The sequence below is a fragment of the Suricata suricatta genome, chromosome 9 (genome assembly GCF_006229205.1).
Source record: "Suricata suricatta isolate VVHF042 chromosome 9, meerkat_22Aug2017_6uvM2_HiC, whole genome shotgun sequence".
Lineage (NCBI taxonomy): Eukaryota > Metazoa > Chordata > Mammalia > Carnivora > Herpestidae > Suricata > Suricata suricatta.
The window spans coordinates 74,622,953-74,638,602 of NC_043708.1; the positions used below are offsets into that span (position 1 = coordinate 74,622,953).

The 15,650-nt window shown below is 42.6% G+C and overlaps 1 protein-coding gene across 1 annotated transcript in view; it reads right to left on the bottom strand.

Annotated features, from left to right (window-relative positions):
• The window catches only part of RYR3 (ryanodine receptor 3), a 349,369-nt gene extending 342,105 nt beyond the window's left edge, over window positions 1–7,264 (bottom strand). Inside the window, exons 1-2 of the mRNA XM_029952228.1 lie at window positions 7,196–7,264; window positions 6,914–7,033 (exon numbers count right to left, since the gene is read on the bottom strand). Of these exons, the coding sequence (XP_029808088.1) occupies window positions 6,914–7,033; window positions 7,196–7,264 (189 nt within the window). The remainder of the gene's footprint in view (window positions 1–6,913; window positions 7,034–7,195) is intronic.
• Between the last annotated feature and the right edge of the window lie 8,386 nt (window positions 7,265–15,650).

The window sequence follows — 15,650 nt, forward strand, 5'->3', positions numbered from 1 at the left end:
ATATAATGGAATACTACATGGCAATGAGAAAGAATGAAATCTGGCCATTTGTAGCAAAGTGGATGGACCTTGAGGGTGACATGCTAAGCAAAATAAGTCAGGCAGAGAAGGACAGAAACCATATGTGTGCACTCATAGGTCTAACAGGAAAACAGGAGAAACCTAATGGAGGACCAGGGGGAGGGGAAGAGGGAAAGAGAGTTGGGGAGAGAGAGGGATGCAAAACTTGAGAGACTAATGAATGCTGAAAATGAACCGAGGGTTGAAGGGAAAGGGGGGGGGAACAGGTGGTGGTGATGGAGGAGGGCACTTGTGGGGAAGAGCACTGGGAGTTGTATGGAAACCAATTTGACGATAAAATATTTTAAAAAAAGAAAGAAACCATGGTATTTATATACAAAGGAATATTACTCACCCATAAAAAAGAATGAAATCTTGCCATTTGCAACAACATGGATAGAGCTAAAGAGTATAATGCTAAATGAAATAAGTTAGAGAAAGACAAATACATGATTTCACTCTTATGTTGAGTTTAAGAAACAAAAGAAACAAACCAAAAAGCAGACTCTTAACTATAGAGAACAAATTGGTAGTTACCAGAGGTGAGGAGGGGGTGAGAGGGTAAAATAGGTAAAAGAGATTAACAGTACACTTACCATGATGGGCCCTGAGTAATTTATAGAATTGTTGAATCACTATATTGTAACCTGAAACTAATCTGACACTGTATGTTCACTATAATAGAAATATAATAAAAATAAAAGATAAATATTTAAGTAATTCAATATGTGGATAACTTAACTTAGTCAAACAACAGTTCCTGGGGACCTAAGGTAGGTCTGAATCCACACTTGGTTTAATAAAACTATTGCCTAAAAAGTACTTGGGGGTTTGTTAGGGACTGTTCTAAGTACCTTACAATTGGGAACCCATGTAACTGAATCTTCATAATAATCCTATGAGATGGATATAGTTTCACGCTGAGGAAACTGAGGCAGGTTAAGGTAAAGTCATTGGAACCATGGTCAGATAGCTGTTAAGCAATGGAGCTTGAATTACCAGGCCAAGCAATCCTCCATGGTTCAAGGTCATGTTTCTTAATCACTGTCTCAACCACAAACTTCAGTGCTCACAGGCTGGTGAAGGGGAGGGGAGGCATAAAGACGGGTACACTATTGTGATTCAATGCAGTACATGTTTGATCCCACATTCACAGTGTTTCTATGCTTTATATCCCAATACAGAGGCAGTCAGTCATCTGCCTTATTCCTCCAACAACTCAATTTCAGGAAAATATATGATTATGCCATTTATACTAAAAAGAAAATTACCTATAGAAATTTAACATTGCTCCATGTGCTCTCAGAACATTTGTATTTTAATAGTTCCTATTTGAATTAAGCACAACACACATTTCTAACTTTGGAATGTCAGGCATTCAGAGGACAGGTGCATGAAGATTGTGGGAGGGGGTATGGAGATCTGCCCAGGTAGTCTTAAAATCTAACCACATGGAGAAATATGGCTTCTTTAACCTTTAAGTTGGATCCGTGATACTCTTGACTGCTGAGTACTATAGAATCAGTGATTCAGGTTTGGAATGAAGCATCTTCAGGAATTTACTTAACTTTGTCTAAATTCTTGCATCTTTCTTCTTTGTGAACAAGCTCGGTATTTGCTCCATAGGGATATAAAAATTAAATGAGGGGCATGTAAGCATTCATTGCACTACATGGCATGTAGCACATGATGCCTGATAAATGTCAAACAAACAAAAAGGCTCCCATCTTTGACCTGTAAGTCTCTATTGCATAATAAGAAACATTTTTTTAAACAGAAGTTTTATAATAGTTTGGCTTCTCATAAGCTCTTAAGTCCATAGAGAATACTACCTTCTAAAAGATCAATCAGAAGTTCAAAGAAAAGTGTACAACTTGAGGGTGAGACTCTCTCGCTGTAAATTTGCACAGGCTTAGTTTTTTAGAAGTCAACAGTAAATCTATTCTGAGCTGATGATAATAAAAATAAGAGAAAATAAGTTATTTTTAGCCTAGCATTTTCTCTTCTTTTATGCCATCTACATAATGATGTTTGCACAATCACAGATGTTAATCTTGGGTCTTTAGAGCCTATCCTACTTTGCCAAAACCAGAGCAGGCTATTCTTCATTTTCAAAAGAGAAGGTGGAAGACAATAGGATAAAATTTCCCCCGGAAAATTTCAGTTTGAAAATTGGATTTGAAATTGGATTTTTCATTTTGAATGAACCATGGTAAGAGAGACAGTGTTCCCCAATAGAGAGGCAGAAAACTTCATTCTGAGACACAGAGGGCCTGAAGACTTTGGCTATGACATTGGCTTTTAAAGGCCACTAGGGGGGCTCCTGGGTGACTCATTAGGTTGGGCATAGGACTTTGGCTCAGGTCATGATCTCACAGTTAGTGGGTTTGAGCCCCGTGTCAGGCTCTGTACTGACAGCTAGCTCAGAGCCTGGAGCCTGTCTTCTGATTCTGTGTCTCCCTCTCTCTCTGACTCTCCCCTGCTCACACTGTCTCTCTGTCTCTCTCAAAAATAACAAACAAAAAAAAAATTTTTTTTTTAAAGGCCACTAGGGAAGGGTGCCTGGGTGGCTCAGTTGATTAAGCTCTGGATGATCAATTTAGGCTCAGGTCATGATCTCATGGTTGTGAGACTGAACCCCACTGGGTGTGAAGTCTGCGTAAGATTCTCTTTCCCCTTCTTCTTTTGCCCCTCTCCTGCTTTCTCTCTAAAAAAAATAAAATTAAAAGGAACTAGGGTAAGTTTCCCTTCACCAATTTCTGTTTCATCCATTAAAATCAGTGAAACAAACGTTGGTGTGTTGAAATCGAGCTGAAACAAAAAGTTCTCACATTCTTCTTACTTTCTGATGACCTATGTATTTAAAAAAGGTAGAAGTGAGGATTTGGAAAGGTGTTGGGGTTCCAGACATATGCGACAAGGCCACGTCATTAAATAACTGCCATCAATGAAAAATACTATGGGATAAAGCTTATCAACTTTTTTCCTTATGCATGAGAATTTGACCTTCAGGTAACTGCCCAGCTTTGTTCTTAGGACAACCTGGTAAAACTGATATGTGAATTGTGAAAATGATCCCTGACTGGCAGTCTGAGTCTGGCCTGGGAAGACACGATTACCCCATGCAAAGAGCTGTATCTTTGCAATACCCCAAGTGTCAGGACTCTTCTAGCTGGGAGGACGGGTCCTTTGTGGAGGTCCCCAAAGCCACACCTGTGGAGTTGTTACAGGAAATACTGGTGCCTGTGGTCCATGGTAACTCCCACACCTGCCAGATGTGGACCTCATCTCTTGGCCCTTGGGCTCATCTTGGGTGGGGGATGTAGAAGCAAGGATTCCCACGGGTGAACCTGACACTTCCCAGCAGGCAAGCTGTGGTTCCTGCCCTACCGCACATACTGGTGCGGCATGTGAGTCTCATGAGTGTGGACGTTAAGTTAAACCAAATAACGAGCCCCTGTTTCCCCAGCTGGTGTCGTAGATACAAGACAGATAATACAGATGAGAGGAAAAGTAGGCAATTCCTGGGAACCAGTTTTCCACTTAAAAATGACAGTGAATCAGCATTTGCTATTATTGATCAAATCAAGAAGCAACGTTCCCTTTCCACGTTTCCTGGTTTCTGGTTGTAATTCTGTTCTGGTTGTAATTCTGACGTCTTTCTTCTAAAACAAGAAGGACCCCTTTTAATTCCAGGAGCTGTGTATCTTTGGAAGGGAAGCTGAATAATAGTGCTTCCATCTGTTGACATTTGCAGTTTCAAGAGACCTTCAAAGAAGAGTGGGCCACGGCAAACAGAAAGTCACAAGTGCTCTCCCAAGTGTTAAACAGTCTCCATGTCTGCAGCAAGGGTTGACGTACTTTTGCTTCCCATTCTTCTACTCTCTCACTCGTTTCAAATGTGACCTCCTTTTCACAGGGCTCGTACACTAAGAATACCTTTTAAGAACCTTATCTCATCTCTTCTTTCTCAGAGATCTATCTTCTCCTTAGAATTTATCTCAATTTTATCTCTCTGCGGCTCAACTAGCTTGAAATACCCTTGACTGGGAATACCAAGGTCACTGGTGGCTCTGCAGCTGGTGCTAAGGGTGCTGTTTGAGGTGTGTGCTCATGCTCAGTGTTAGGCTTGGGAATACACCTTCTCATTTCATTGCATGCCTTACATTAGCTTCTGAGAACCTAAGAATGGCACAGATGGTTGTGAAATTCTGTGGTAGAGAATCAGAGGAAATATTTAGTGACAAGGGAGGGGACAGGCCAGAAGCAATGTGTGACTTCGGGAAAGACTGAAACCACAGAAAACAGTGGCTAGCAGGCAGCTTCCAGGAATGGTGACAGAAGTTCTGAGTACTTTCCCTATCCTTTCCATGAACTTGACCCCGTTTTTTGAGAAGCACTCATGGTGCAGTTTCTTCATACTGTATATACAAGAGACACACATTCATGCTATGATAGTGGCACGTGACAACTGGTACACCCTTTGGGGAAAGTAGTTTAATACTGTTCATGCCCCTAATACCATTATTTTTTCTCCTGGACATTTACTCTAAGAAGCAAAAAAATTAACAAAATCACATACTTTTTTTTTTTAATAACCATGAAGACTACACAGCTTTATGGAACTGGCTAAATGTTAAAGGGGAAAAAAAAGCAGAAAGCTTACATATCAACTCTGAGTACAACTCTGAAAGCATACAGACAGCATGTGAACAAAGACGGAACGAAAATAGTTGTGTGACAAGATGAATAAGTTATGATATGTTACCTCTCTTTTTCCATCTTATTACACCTTGTTTTAAACTTAAAATGAAAAATTAAAATAAGCACACTTAGTCAAGTGGGTGTTAGGAAGGACATTTTCTCATCCTCAAATGCATTGATGCATGGTATATGGGTTATTTTTATTCCTGGGGGATACAACGTATTCTCGGGTTAGGATATATAGTTTTTTCATCTGGTTCAGGTAAGGCTCAATCCTAGTAGTCAATGAGTAGTCAATGGTTATAAGGAGTGTGCTAGGCACTACTCTTTAGGTAGTTACTATTAAATCCCCATTAAGCATTTGTAGAAACTAAGCACAGAAGGGTGAAGTACCCTGGCCATGATTCCGGATTAGCAGGTGAGTGGTGAAATGACAGGATTCCAACTCTGACCATATGGCTCCAGAGCTGTGCCCCATACCACTGCCTCATGACACACTCAGTAGATGACTAGAAAATGGGGCCACTGGTTTTCAGTTTAGGCCAATGCTCTTTCCACTGCACCAGGTTGGCAGATGAGAAAACAGAGAGCAAGGCTGAGCAACTTGCCCATAGTCACAGGACTAGCTAGTGGCTGAGAATCAACTACTTGGCTCCTAATCTAGTCATCTTCCTATTATCCCAGACTGCTGGGCATGAAAAGAAAAATATCTAGCGAAGGACAAAAGCAAATGAGAAAAGAGCTCAGGGAAATCAAGTCTAAGGCTTTGAAAAAGATAAAAACATCTTCCTTTTCTCTTTGCCACTTATTTTAATGGGACTCTGTCCTATTGGCACTGGCCACACAGGTCACTGATAGATGTTGTACTCAGGGATCAGTGACCTCCATGGGAGGGCAAAAGTGATGGAGAAGACAGGGGCTTCTGGGAAATGTGGCCATCACACTGCACATCTGGTGTTCTAGGATTCAGTCAAACCATGCATGTGTCTGTTATATATGTTCATGCAGAGAAAGAGCATGCTAATCAGGGGGCCTAGTGGGAAATATAATAACCATTTTCTGTTTAAAAAAAAAGGCTCTGTGAGAGGGTAGAATGGTTAGCTCTATGTCAGCTTGGCTAGACTACTGTACTCTGTTATTTAACCAAACACCAACCCAGGTTGTGATGTGAAGGTATTTGATAGATGTGATGAACATCTACAAACAGTTGACTTCAAGTAAAGGTAATTACCCTTGATAAAGTGGGCCTCACCCCTTATGTTAAAGGCCTTAAAAATAAAAACAGGTTTCCTGGAGAAAAGATATGCTGCTTCAAGGTGGCATTCATTTTTGCCTGAGTTTCTAACCTGCTGACTTGATGTATAGATCTTAGACTTACCAGCCCCAATAACTGCACAAGGCAATATCTTAAATCCATTATCTCTCTCTCTATCCAGCTGCCTGCACCACCCCCCCGCCCCCGAGAGAAAGGGAGAGATCCCACTGATTCTGTTTCTCTGGAGAATGCTGACTGATCTAAAGGTCTGGCCAGGACTGAAAAGTATGGTGATCTCACCAAGCACACAGATCCACTTGACATACAGATCATGAAAAGAAGAGGAAGAAAAAGTTCGGCAGAGGAGACATGACATTGCATGCCACCACATAGACAGGGACAAGGAGTGAACGCTTCTCTGTGCCCCCAGGCCACAGTGGGCAGGCAGGGGTAATGATCTCAGGATCTCAGCGCAGTCTGAGCTGAGAGCAGCGGGCTTGCTGTGAAGCGCAGGCCCAAGCACCCAGGAGTCCCAGTAGCAATGAATGACAGCTGAGAGTAAAGAACATACACTCTAGGCCTTTAGGAATTGACAACCCAAAACAGTGTTCTGGAAGCATGAAAAGAACCACTTCCGTGACAGTGACCTCAAAGCATCACTGGTGCCCTGGTGAACATGGACAGACAAGGCACAGCTCAGGGTTCCTACTGCTATGGTTCCTGGGCTGGGGCGAGTTGGGTTTTACATCTGACCTGCATCCCATCTGAGAGGCAAACCTGTCCTTTCTATCTTTTTCCTCATCACTCTCCTCCTCCTCTCCCGACAGCTCCTTTCGCTAAATGACTGCTCAGGAGGCCAAGGGGAGAAGGTGTGGGGCAGGCAAGCAATCCTACCTTGGCTTCTGATGTGGGTTCCAAGAAGCACAGGCGGTTTCCCAGGCCCTCAGCTGCCAAGCAGAACTTCCTTTGCTCCTTGTGAATGTTTGCGATGCACTGGAGGACCACTTCATCTTCCTGCCAGCAGAACAGAGACACACATGCGAGTGAATCAGAGCCTGCCTTCCCACGTGGAACCAAGTCCCCAAGTCACCTTGCTGTACCATTATCATGTCCACAGAGAGGCACGTGCTTTTGAGCATGATACAGAAAAGGAGAGCACATGGCGGAGCTGAGCACCTCCCCCGGGTCGGTATGGGGCAGGGTCAGTAGGTACAGGTACATGGACATGGACCGTGCATCCTCCATGCATCTAGAGCATAGCCTCATTTCTGAGGTGCAGGAAATACATATAATCTGGCTAAGCAGCCGATTTCAACACCTGAGCGGACACAAAAGTAAATCTAAGCAATCTCCAAGCCAATAATCAGAACAGAACCCTGAGATGAAACTGAGGAATGGAGACAATAGCAGAGATCAGGAGGAGGTGGGGTCTGTGCAGGGCAAGTGTGAGACTTGGAGAGATATGTTGTTCATGCAGTGTGAGTGTGAGGCTTGGAGGAAGCAAGAGACATGTTGTTGGGGGAAGGGGCCCATGTAGTGGGTAACACATTTGCCAGAGATGACAGAAGGAAGCTGTGGAGGGTGACAGGCAATGGCTTTCAGACATATGGGAAAGGAAACTCGCTCAAGAGAAGCCTTGAGGCTTCCAATTGGGAGGAGGAGCTGAAGGTCAAGTAGAGGAGCCACTCTGAATTCCTAAGGAGGGGACCTCCCTCCTTTGCATCACTCTCAAAAGCAACCCTGCTGAAAATTCAGAGGCCTTGGCATTCTTGATGGTCCAGAAATGAGGCCAACCTCTATTTACACTAACATTCTAGCCTCTTCACAGCCCTGACCAAGGCTGAGAGGAAATCGTTTTCCTTACCAGTTTCTCCTGTCTGTCAGTCTATGTCCTCACTTTCCCCCACCACTTAATGTTGAATTGCAAACATCAAAAAGATGTTCATGGGGCGCCTGGTTGGCTCAGTCGGTTGAGCCTCTGGCTTCGACTCAGGTCAGATCTCACGTTCGTGGGTTCGAGCCCCGCATCAGGCTCTGTGCTGACAGCTAGCTCAGAGCCTGGAGCCTGCTTCCAGTTCTGTGTCTCCTTCTCTCTCTGCCCCTCCCCCTCTCATGCTCTGTCTCTCTGTATCAAAAATAAATAAAACATTAAAAAAAATTTAAAAAAAAAGATGTTCAGGTGAGATTATGTTATAGCAGTAGCCAGAGGAGGGCCAGGTGAAACCTCCTCCTGAGCAACTGCCCTCCTATTGCCCTGTTTCACCTGCATGTCCCCTGGTGTTAGTGTTTGTCCCAGAGTATTGGACAGTCAGGTTAAATACAAACAGGTTTTCTTAAAAGGGGTCTGTGATGTGCATGATCATGTGGAAAGATAAAATCCTTCTATCTGATGGGTAGATAAAGAGATTCAATAGTAAGAGATCCCACAAAAAATGTCTGCTGGTGCCCAGAAATTGGTCAGGAGCTGTAGGAAAATGCGAGAAGCCACACATCACAGACATATGAAAAGATGACAGAGGGGGAAAAAAGTTTCACACTTTTACTGGCACTGAAATGTCACGGTTCATCATTAAATTGAGTCACTAATAAATTCAAAAGCCTCTGCTTAGAGTGCAGTCAGAATTCATGGTCTTTATTTGAATTGAAGCAGGACAGAACTCCAGGATGGCACTACTCTCGGAATGAGGATTCAGTGAAATTTCTGAAGAGAACATTTTCCCCCAAGTGGAGTCTCCTCCAGATCCTAGGGTGACCAGAGGTGATCACATCCTCCCAAAGGGCAAAGGCAACAAGGGAGTCCTCTCAGTTTTCGAAATGACTGAGGGACACTGTGTGCATTGCAAAATGCGTCGAGTTAAGTGGTCTGTACTCCAAGAGGCAGTCCTCAAAACACAGAATTTTTCTGTCCCAAATGTCCAGAGGAACTCCCCTCCTCTGAGAAATATTTAAGTATCTCACCTACACACTATTTGCCAACAAAAAACTAATCATCTAGAAATCATAGGAGTATGTTACCGACTAGACTTTTCATGAGCTGGTAAAAGCCTACACAACTTTCTCTTCAACTTGAGTTGAAGGTAAGTCTCTGCGTGACCTCATTTTCCATGTCCTTTCTACTCCAAGGTGCCCAAACCACCTTGGCTTGACTTTGCATTAGCTGCCTCTCTGTCTTCTGAAACTTCCCCATCTTGGAACTCACATCCTCATAAGTTAGCCTAGTCAGCTAATGCAATCAAGAAACTTGCACTAGCTCATCAGCTCTGGGCCGGGGAGGTCCCCCAGCGCAACACGTTTTCCTAGGTCCGGACCCTGGCTGGCACACAGATGGGTGCAGGGCTCTGAGCCAAGTTTACTGTTCTCCAAATACTTTCCCTCTTTCCCACATGCTGCATGGAAGCAGACACTCAGTGCTGACTTGGCTGCAGACACCCCTGGAGAGGTAGCCTGTACCTGCTTTTATTTCAGATGGCGCCCACCATTCCCCACAAACCTCCAACAGACCGACATCCCAAGCCTTCGAGTACCCGACACTGTAATCTTTGCACCCGTTTCATTTGGAACCACAAGTTAATTCAGCCCATTTCATCATGTCTTCTACTCCCTAAACACAGAACACAGCCCTTCCACTTACCAGCCCTCCCTAGTTGACTCATTCCTGTACCAACGTACATTCTCTTCTCCTGTTACCTCTCTCTTTGTCCCTTTGCTTTAAATCAAATCTGGATATTTACAGAAGGTACCGTTTCCAAGGAGCTCCATGTAATTGGAGGCTGCAAATTCTTCCACATCTTATAACTCCCCTTCCATCCCTCAATGCCAAATTCAGATAATCGCTCTCCTACTCAGGTGCAAAACTCCTCTATTTTGAGGTATGTATTAGCCAATCTCCACATCTTCTCAAGCAATCTATCAACATCCTAGTTAATTCTCCCACAATTTATCTGATTCCTAATGACAATCAGAAAGTCTGATCATTTTTGGGTGAATTCGACACACATTTTTGACTACCATCCAATGACAAAGCATTCTGTCAGGATACTGCAGAGCACATCAGGTATTATAAGACAAGATACGTTAATACTGTAGTAATGGAGCTGATGCCTAAAAGATCAGCCTTTCTTCCTGCCACCTGAGCCATCATCTCAACTAACTTCAAGGTTTATGTAGATAATCTCTTCCAACTGAACACCTTGAGCCAATTACTTCCACAGTTTTGGTAACACACTATGACGAACACTCCTTGACAAAACCTAGGTCAATTCCTATTCTAAAATCCAGAACTAGACTATCTTACTCAGAATCAGACTCTCTTGCTCTATGAAACCAATCTTCTCTTTCCTGCTTTCTCATTCTCTTACATTCATTGTTCTTGCTCTCCCTCACCAAGACTTCCGGTCCCAAATCCCAGAGGGCTCTACCTTTTCTTCTCCTTCACCAGGAAGAAAAGGGATTTTTTTTTTTTTTGACAGAGAAAGTAACGCAACTCTGGGGTTTTGTTCTACTATCAATTTATGGTATTCTTTTTCTAACATATTTTTGGCTTGTTTGAACTCTGGTTTCACTGGAACAAGATCATAAAATCTCCCCTCTTTTGTAGGACTCACAGCACATTCAACTCAGTCACTATCAAATCATCACCTTCCCCCAATTATAAGACAAAGAGATGAAGAGGATAGAAGGGTTAGGTCAGAGGGCACAATAATCAGTAATGAAAAAACTTTTTAGGGGACTCCTGGGTGGCTCAGTCAGTTAAGCGTCTGACTTCAGCTCAGACCATGATCTCACGGTTTGTGGGTTCAAGCCCCATGTCAGGCTCTGTGCTAACAGCTAGCTCAGAGCCTGAGGCCTGTCTTCTGATTCTGTGTCACCCTCTCTCTCTGACCCTCCTCGGCTCACATGGTTTCTCTCTCAAAAATAAACTGAAAAAAATTGTTTAAATAAAAAACTTTTTAGACCTAGCCTCTGAACTTAAGGATGAGGGGTGTATGTCTTAAGTCCCCAGGAAATAATACCAAAGATCACATAAGCATCTCATGCTTTCCAACAATATGTCAAAATGTCTCTGCCTACTTCCCTTGCAGGTGAGTTCTTTCCTCGGTCTCCAGCCTCATCTCTCCTCCATTCTTACTGCCTTCCCATCTCCCAAGTAAGCCATGTCCAGCATCCCTAAAGTTCTCCTAAAAACCCTCTTTTCCTTTATTTAACTGTGTTCTCCTGCCTTTCAGATGGGACTTTCCTATGTCCACTTTCTCCTGACACCCCTTACAGAGATCACCCAAGGATTGGTCATCATCTTCCCTTAGCAATCTCATCCATTCTTCAGGCTTCCAGTTTTACTCTGAGGACCATCAGAATACCTCTGGTCTGTTGAACCATCTATACCTCCAACCTGGTGGCACTCTAGGGTTCCAAACCTCCACTTATTCCTGACTCTACCCAAATACTCATGCTCAACACCACAAACCAACATGTCCCAATGCACCCAAAGTTACATTTCCAGCCTACTCATCCTTTTATGTTCCCCATGTTTGCTGGGGACACATACAACTTCTTGACAACCCAGGCCCTGGCATCATTATCTCCTAGTCCTCCCTCCTGCCTGTCCTACAGCAAACAGGCCAGAGGAAGGACAGACTAGAGGTCTAGAGGCAAAGACAACTCAGAGCATTCTCCCTCTGGTCTGTTTCCAGAGGCACAGCTCTGACCTTACCATTTGTCTGCTGAAAATCCATAAAGGCCCTCTCTCCACTGCCCATGTAGCAAATACAAACTCCTTGAACCAGCATATGAGGACCTTCACTTTCTGACATTTCTTCCCAGCAGAATTCCTTCACCTTGTCCACCTTCATGTTCTTACTCATACTAAATTCTAAAGCTGCCAATTTGCCATTTTTCCACGTTCATATAGTACCTATTCTCCCAAGCTTAGCTCACATGCCACATTCTTTGATGAAGCCTAAGTAATCTCTCCTCCATCCAAATTTCCATAGGAATATCACCGTACTCTTGCATTATGTTTGTTTACATGCATGGTTATATATTTTTGAAATGGCTAACATTTACTGATCTTGTACTGTATGAATAGCACTGTGGTTTATGAGTAATAGCCCATTTAAGTTTCACCCCAACACTTTGGTGTAGGTACTGTGGTCACCTGCACTAAACAAACGAGCCCTACAATGGGCAGTAAAGTAACTTGCATATGGTCTTATGGCGGTGAGGGGTAGAGTCCGGTATCCAATCCAGGCAAGTCTGCATCCATGCTCTCTCTCCCATGCTTCTCAGCTGGCTCTGTACCCCTTGAAGGCAACATCCATGTCTAGTTCATGTTTGTATCTATCAGGATACTAACATAGTACCTTATGCACAATACACATCCATTATGATTTATTGAATGTATTTTTTTTTAACTTGTAGTCCAAATTATAAAAGCACAGAAAACTGTTTCCCCACCCAGGCTAGGAGTGTAATGTGTTTGGTAAAACCATATTGACTGATTGAGCTTTGGCATCAGATTTAAAAAAGACATTTCTCTCCTCTCACCCATATAGCATTAAATCATTGCAGAAAAGGTTACTTTCCTATTGGCAATAATATCAACTATTCATTCCATACCAGACACACTGCTGATATTCCCCCCTAGGTTATTTAATATTAGCACAACACAATCATTTCAAGAATGAGGAAACCAAAGATCAGAGGAATCAGGCAATGTTGATAATGTGAATATTTAATCAGTAGTCATATATGCCACCACGTCATACCATTTCAGTTTAGTCCTTACAACCATCATGTAAGGAAGATTCTAATATTCTATTTGTAGATAAAGATATTGAAGCACAGAGAGGTTAATTAACTTGCCTAGTACCACACAGCACGTAAGTAATTGATTTTGACCTTGAACCTTACGACTATCTGAAACAGGAGCCTGTCCTGTTTACCATGTTGCCCAACAGTCTCCCAAGAGACTGACCTTAGTAACAGGTCTGAATTCACATATCCTTGACTCTAAGGCCCGTGGTGATCATGTTGATAAAAATAGGTAACTCCCAGCCCTGTCACATGGCCATACAGCATTGAAAAGTAACCACATCACAGAGCACAATGCCAGAGAGAACAGCCAGAGAGTTAAAAATCAAATAAAACAAGAATTTTCTGTGCCCAATGACTATACTACTGGAAGGAGTGTACATCATCCCCAAACTTGTAACAGAGGGGGAAGAATGATTAAAATCCAAGGTGTATCATATGTCAGCATCCTTCTAAGCTATGCAGTTCATAAGCGCCATCTATTCCTGTCATAGATTCAGCCTGTGGTGGTGTTGAGTGATTGTCCCTGAACAAGGATATACAGCCTTTGGTGCTCTTTGCTTAGATTTCATGTTATCACAGGTCATCTCTGACAAAGTAAGGTTCTTTCTATACTCCTCCAGTTATAGAACCTTGAACTTGAAAATGAATGGAGCTTGTCTATTCTATCTCTACTGCTTCTCTCTTATACCCTGGCCCCCAGCCCAAGGGCCATGACAACCATGTTTAGAGCTCTGTGTTGATGGCTGGGGCCACCTTGGCTCTCCCTCTTCTCCCTGGGTCATTTGCAAAGAACTCTTTGGGACAAAACAAAATGGCTGACAGCTCTATTTAAGGTAGACCATTAGGCAGCTGATGACAGCCCTATAGTTAGATCTGCACATCACTGGTACCAGGGAGCTCGTGAGCAGAGAGCGCATGGGATGGAGAGTGGTCCAGCAGATTTCATGGTCCACATTTAAGTGCAGATATTACTGCAGAGGAAAATCCATAACCTTTTATTCTTTAAAAAGGAAGATGTGTCCTAGCCACTCATTTTGAGCATCAGACACTATGTTAGGAAACAGCTGCCTCCTAAATACATGCAGACATGGGTGAGAGAGTTCATTCTCAGGTTTTACCTGCACAGCATCTCTTAAATGAAAAATAAGTGGGTTTTTGAGACAATGAGACCATCCCTAAATTATTTCATAAGGTTTCATGGCACTGGTGGTCTGCTGTATGTTCTAAAATCAATTCCTCAATATGCTGCCTTCCATTCTAACCCCCTTAGAGGCAGGAGTCTCTCATTTCCCTATGAGTCCTTATTGCCCTTCATAGTCCCTGGTACAATGTATAAAAGCACACATATTTGTGAATTTAGTGAACAAATCATATAGCTTAAAAACTAATAATATTAACACAAATTCTTATGTATAAAAATTTTGCATAAAAATCCCTCTGCATTTCTTTACTTGTAGAGTCTGGGATGCCAACATGGAAATAGTGGGGATTATATAGAAGGAACTATGATATTCTGCTTCCACAATGGCCCCATGAGACATACAAATATTTTAAATTCCATTTTAAAAATTATGAAGCTAAGGGTTATAAACTGAGGGAGGAGGCTAACTAGTCTAACGTCCAAAGCACAGAAGCTGATGTTATATTATGATGTCCCTAGAGACAACCTTTCTAGTGTTTTTCTGTTGTGGTTGACTATTTTTGTTGTAGTATGATTACACATTTGGAAACCCCCATTGTTTTTTCCAATCTGTCAAAAATTAGGGATGGTTCTCACCTCTCATTCCTTACTACTCACTGATTGCTGCAAAATGCAATAAAGTGGAAATATTGAGATCTCAAGAGACAAAACTGATATAGCTTATCATTCTTTACTTCTTTGAATACCTTCACCATTTGGCTCATAGGGTACACTCTGTTTAGGTTTCCCCCCTATTTACTAGTAGATCTTCGTCAGTCTCCTGGGCTTGCATTCTGCCCTTCTCTCTGCTGCTCCCAGCAGGACTCACAGGCTGTTCCTTGGAGTTTTCCTCTTTACCTGCATTCCCCTCCTTTGTCATCTCATTTGATTACATGGCTTTTAAAACCATGTAATCATTCAGGACATGAATGATTCCCAAGTTTGTATCACTACCAGCTTAGACTTCTCCTCTGAACTCCAGCTTGTCTCTCCAGTTGCTCTAGTATTTCCAAAATCCAACTCTTAATAGTCTCCCCTGAGAATGTCCTTCCCGGAGTCTTGTCTCAGGATATGGCCACCCTTTTTTGGGGGTCTCAGGCAAGAAAATAAATCAGTAGCTAAAGTCAACAAAAATATCTGCACATTCTAGTGACAGATGTTTTTACTACCAAGGGATATTTCTACCAGGAGGTGCTATCTCCAAAGCATTTTGAAAATAAAAATAATAAATAAAAGGTAACAGGATAATTACTTTTTATTACTTTAGAGCTTTTAAAGTATAAAAATAAAGACTTTTTAACATACTGTATGTATAAGAAACATAATAAAAATTTTGGAGTCCAGGGTGCCTGGGTGGTACGGGAGGTTGAGTGTCCGACTCTTGGTCTTGGCTCAGGTCATGATCTCATGATTCATGACTTCAAGCCCTGCAGTGGGCTCCCTAGCATCAGAGCAAAGCCTAATTCAGATCATCTGTCCCCATCTCTTTCTGCCCCTCCCCCCTTCTCAAAAAATATATATAAGAAGTCTTGGAGTCCTAGTGATTCCTTTTTCCCCCTCTCCCCTCGCATCTACATCAACAATAAAACCTACCCATTCTAACTTCAACATGTATCCAACTGGACCACTGGGCAGCCT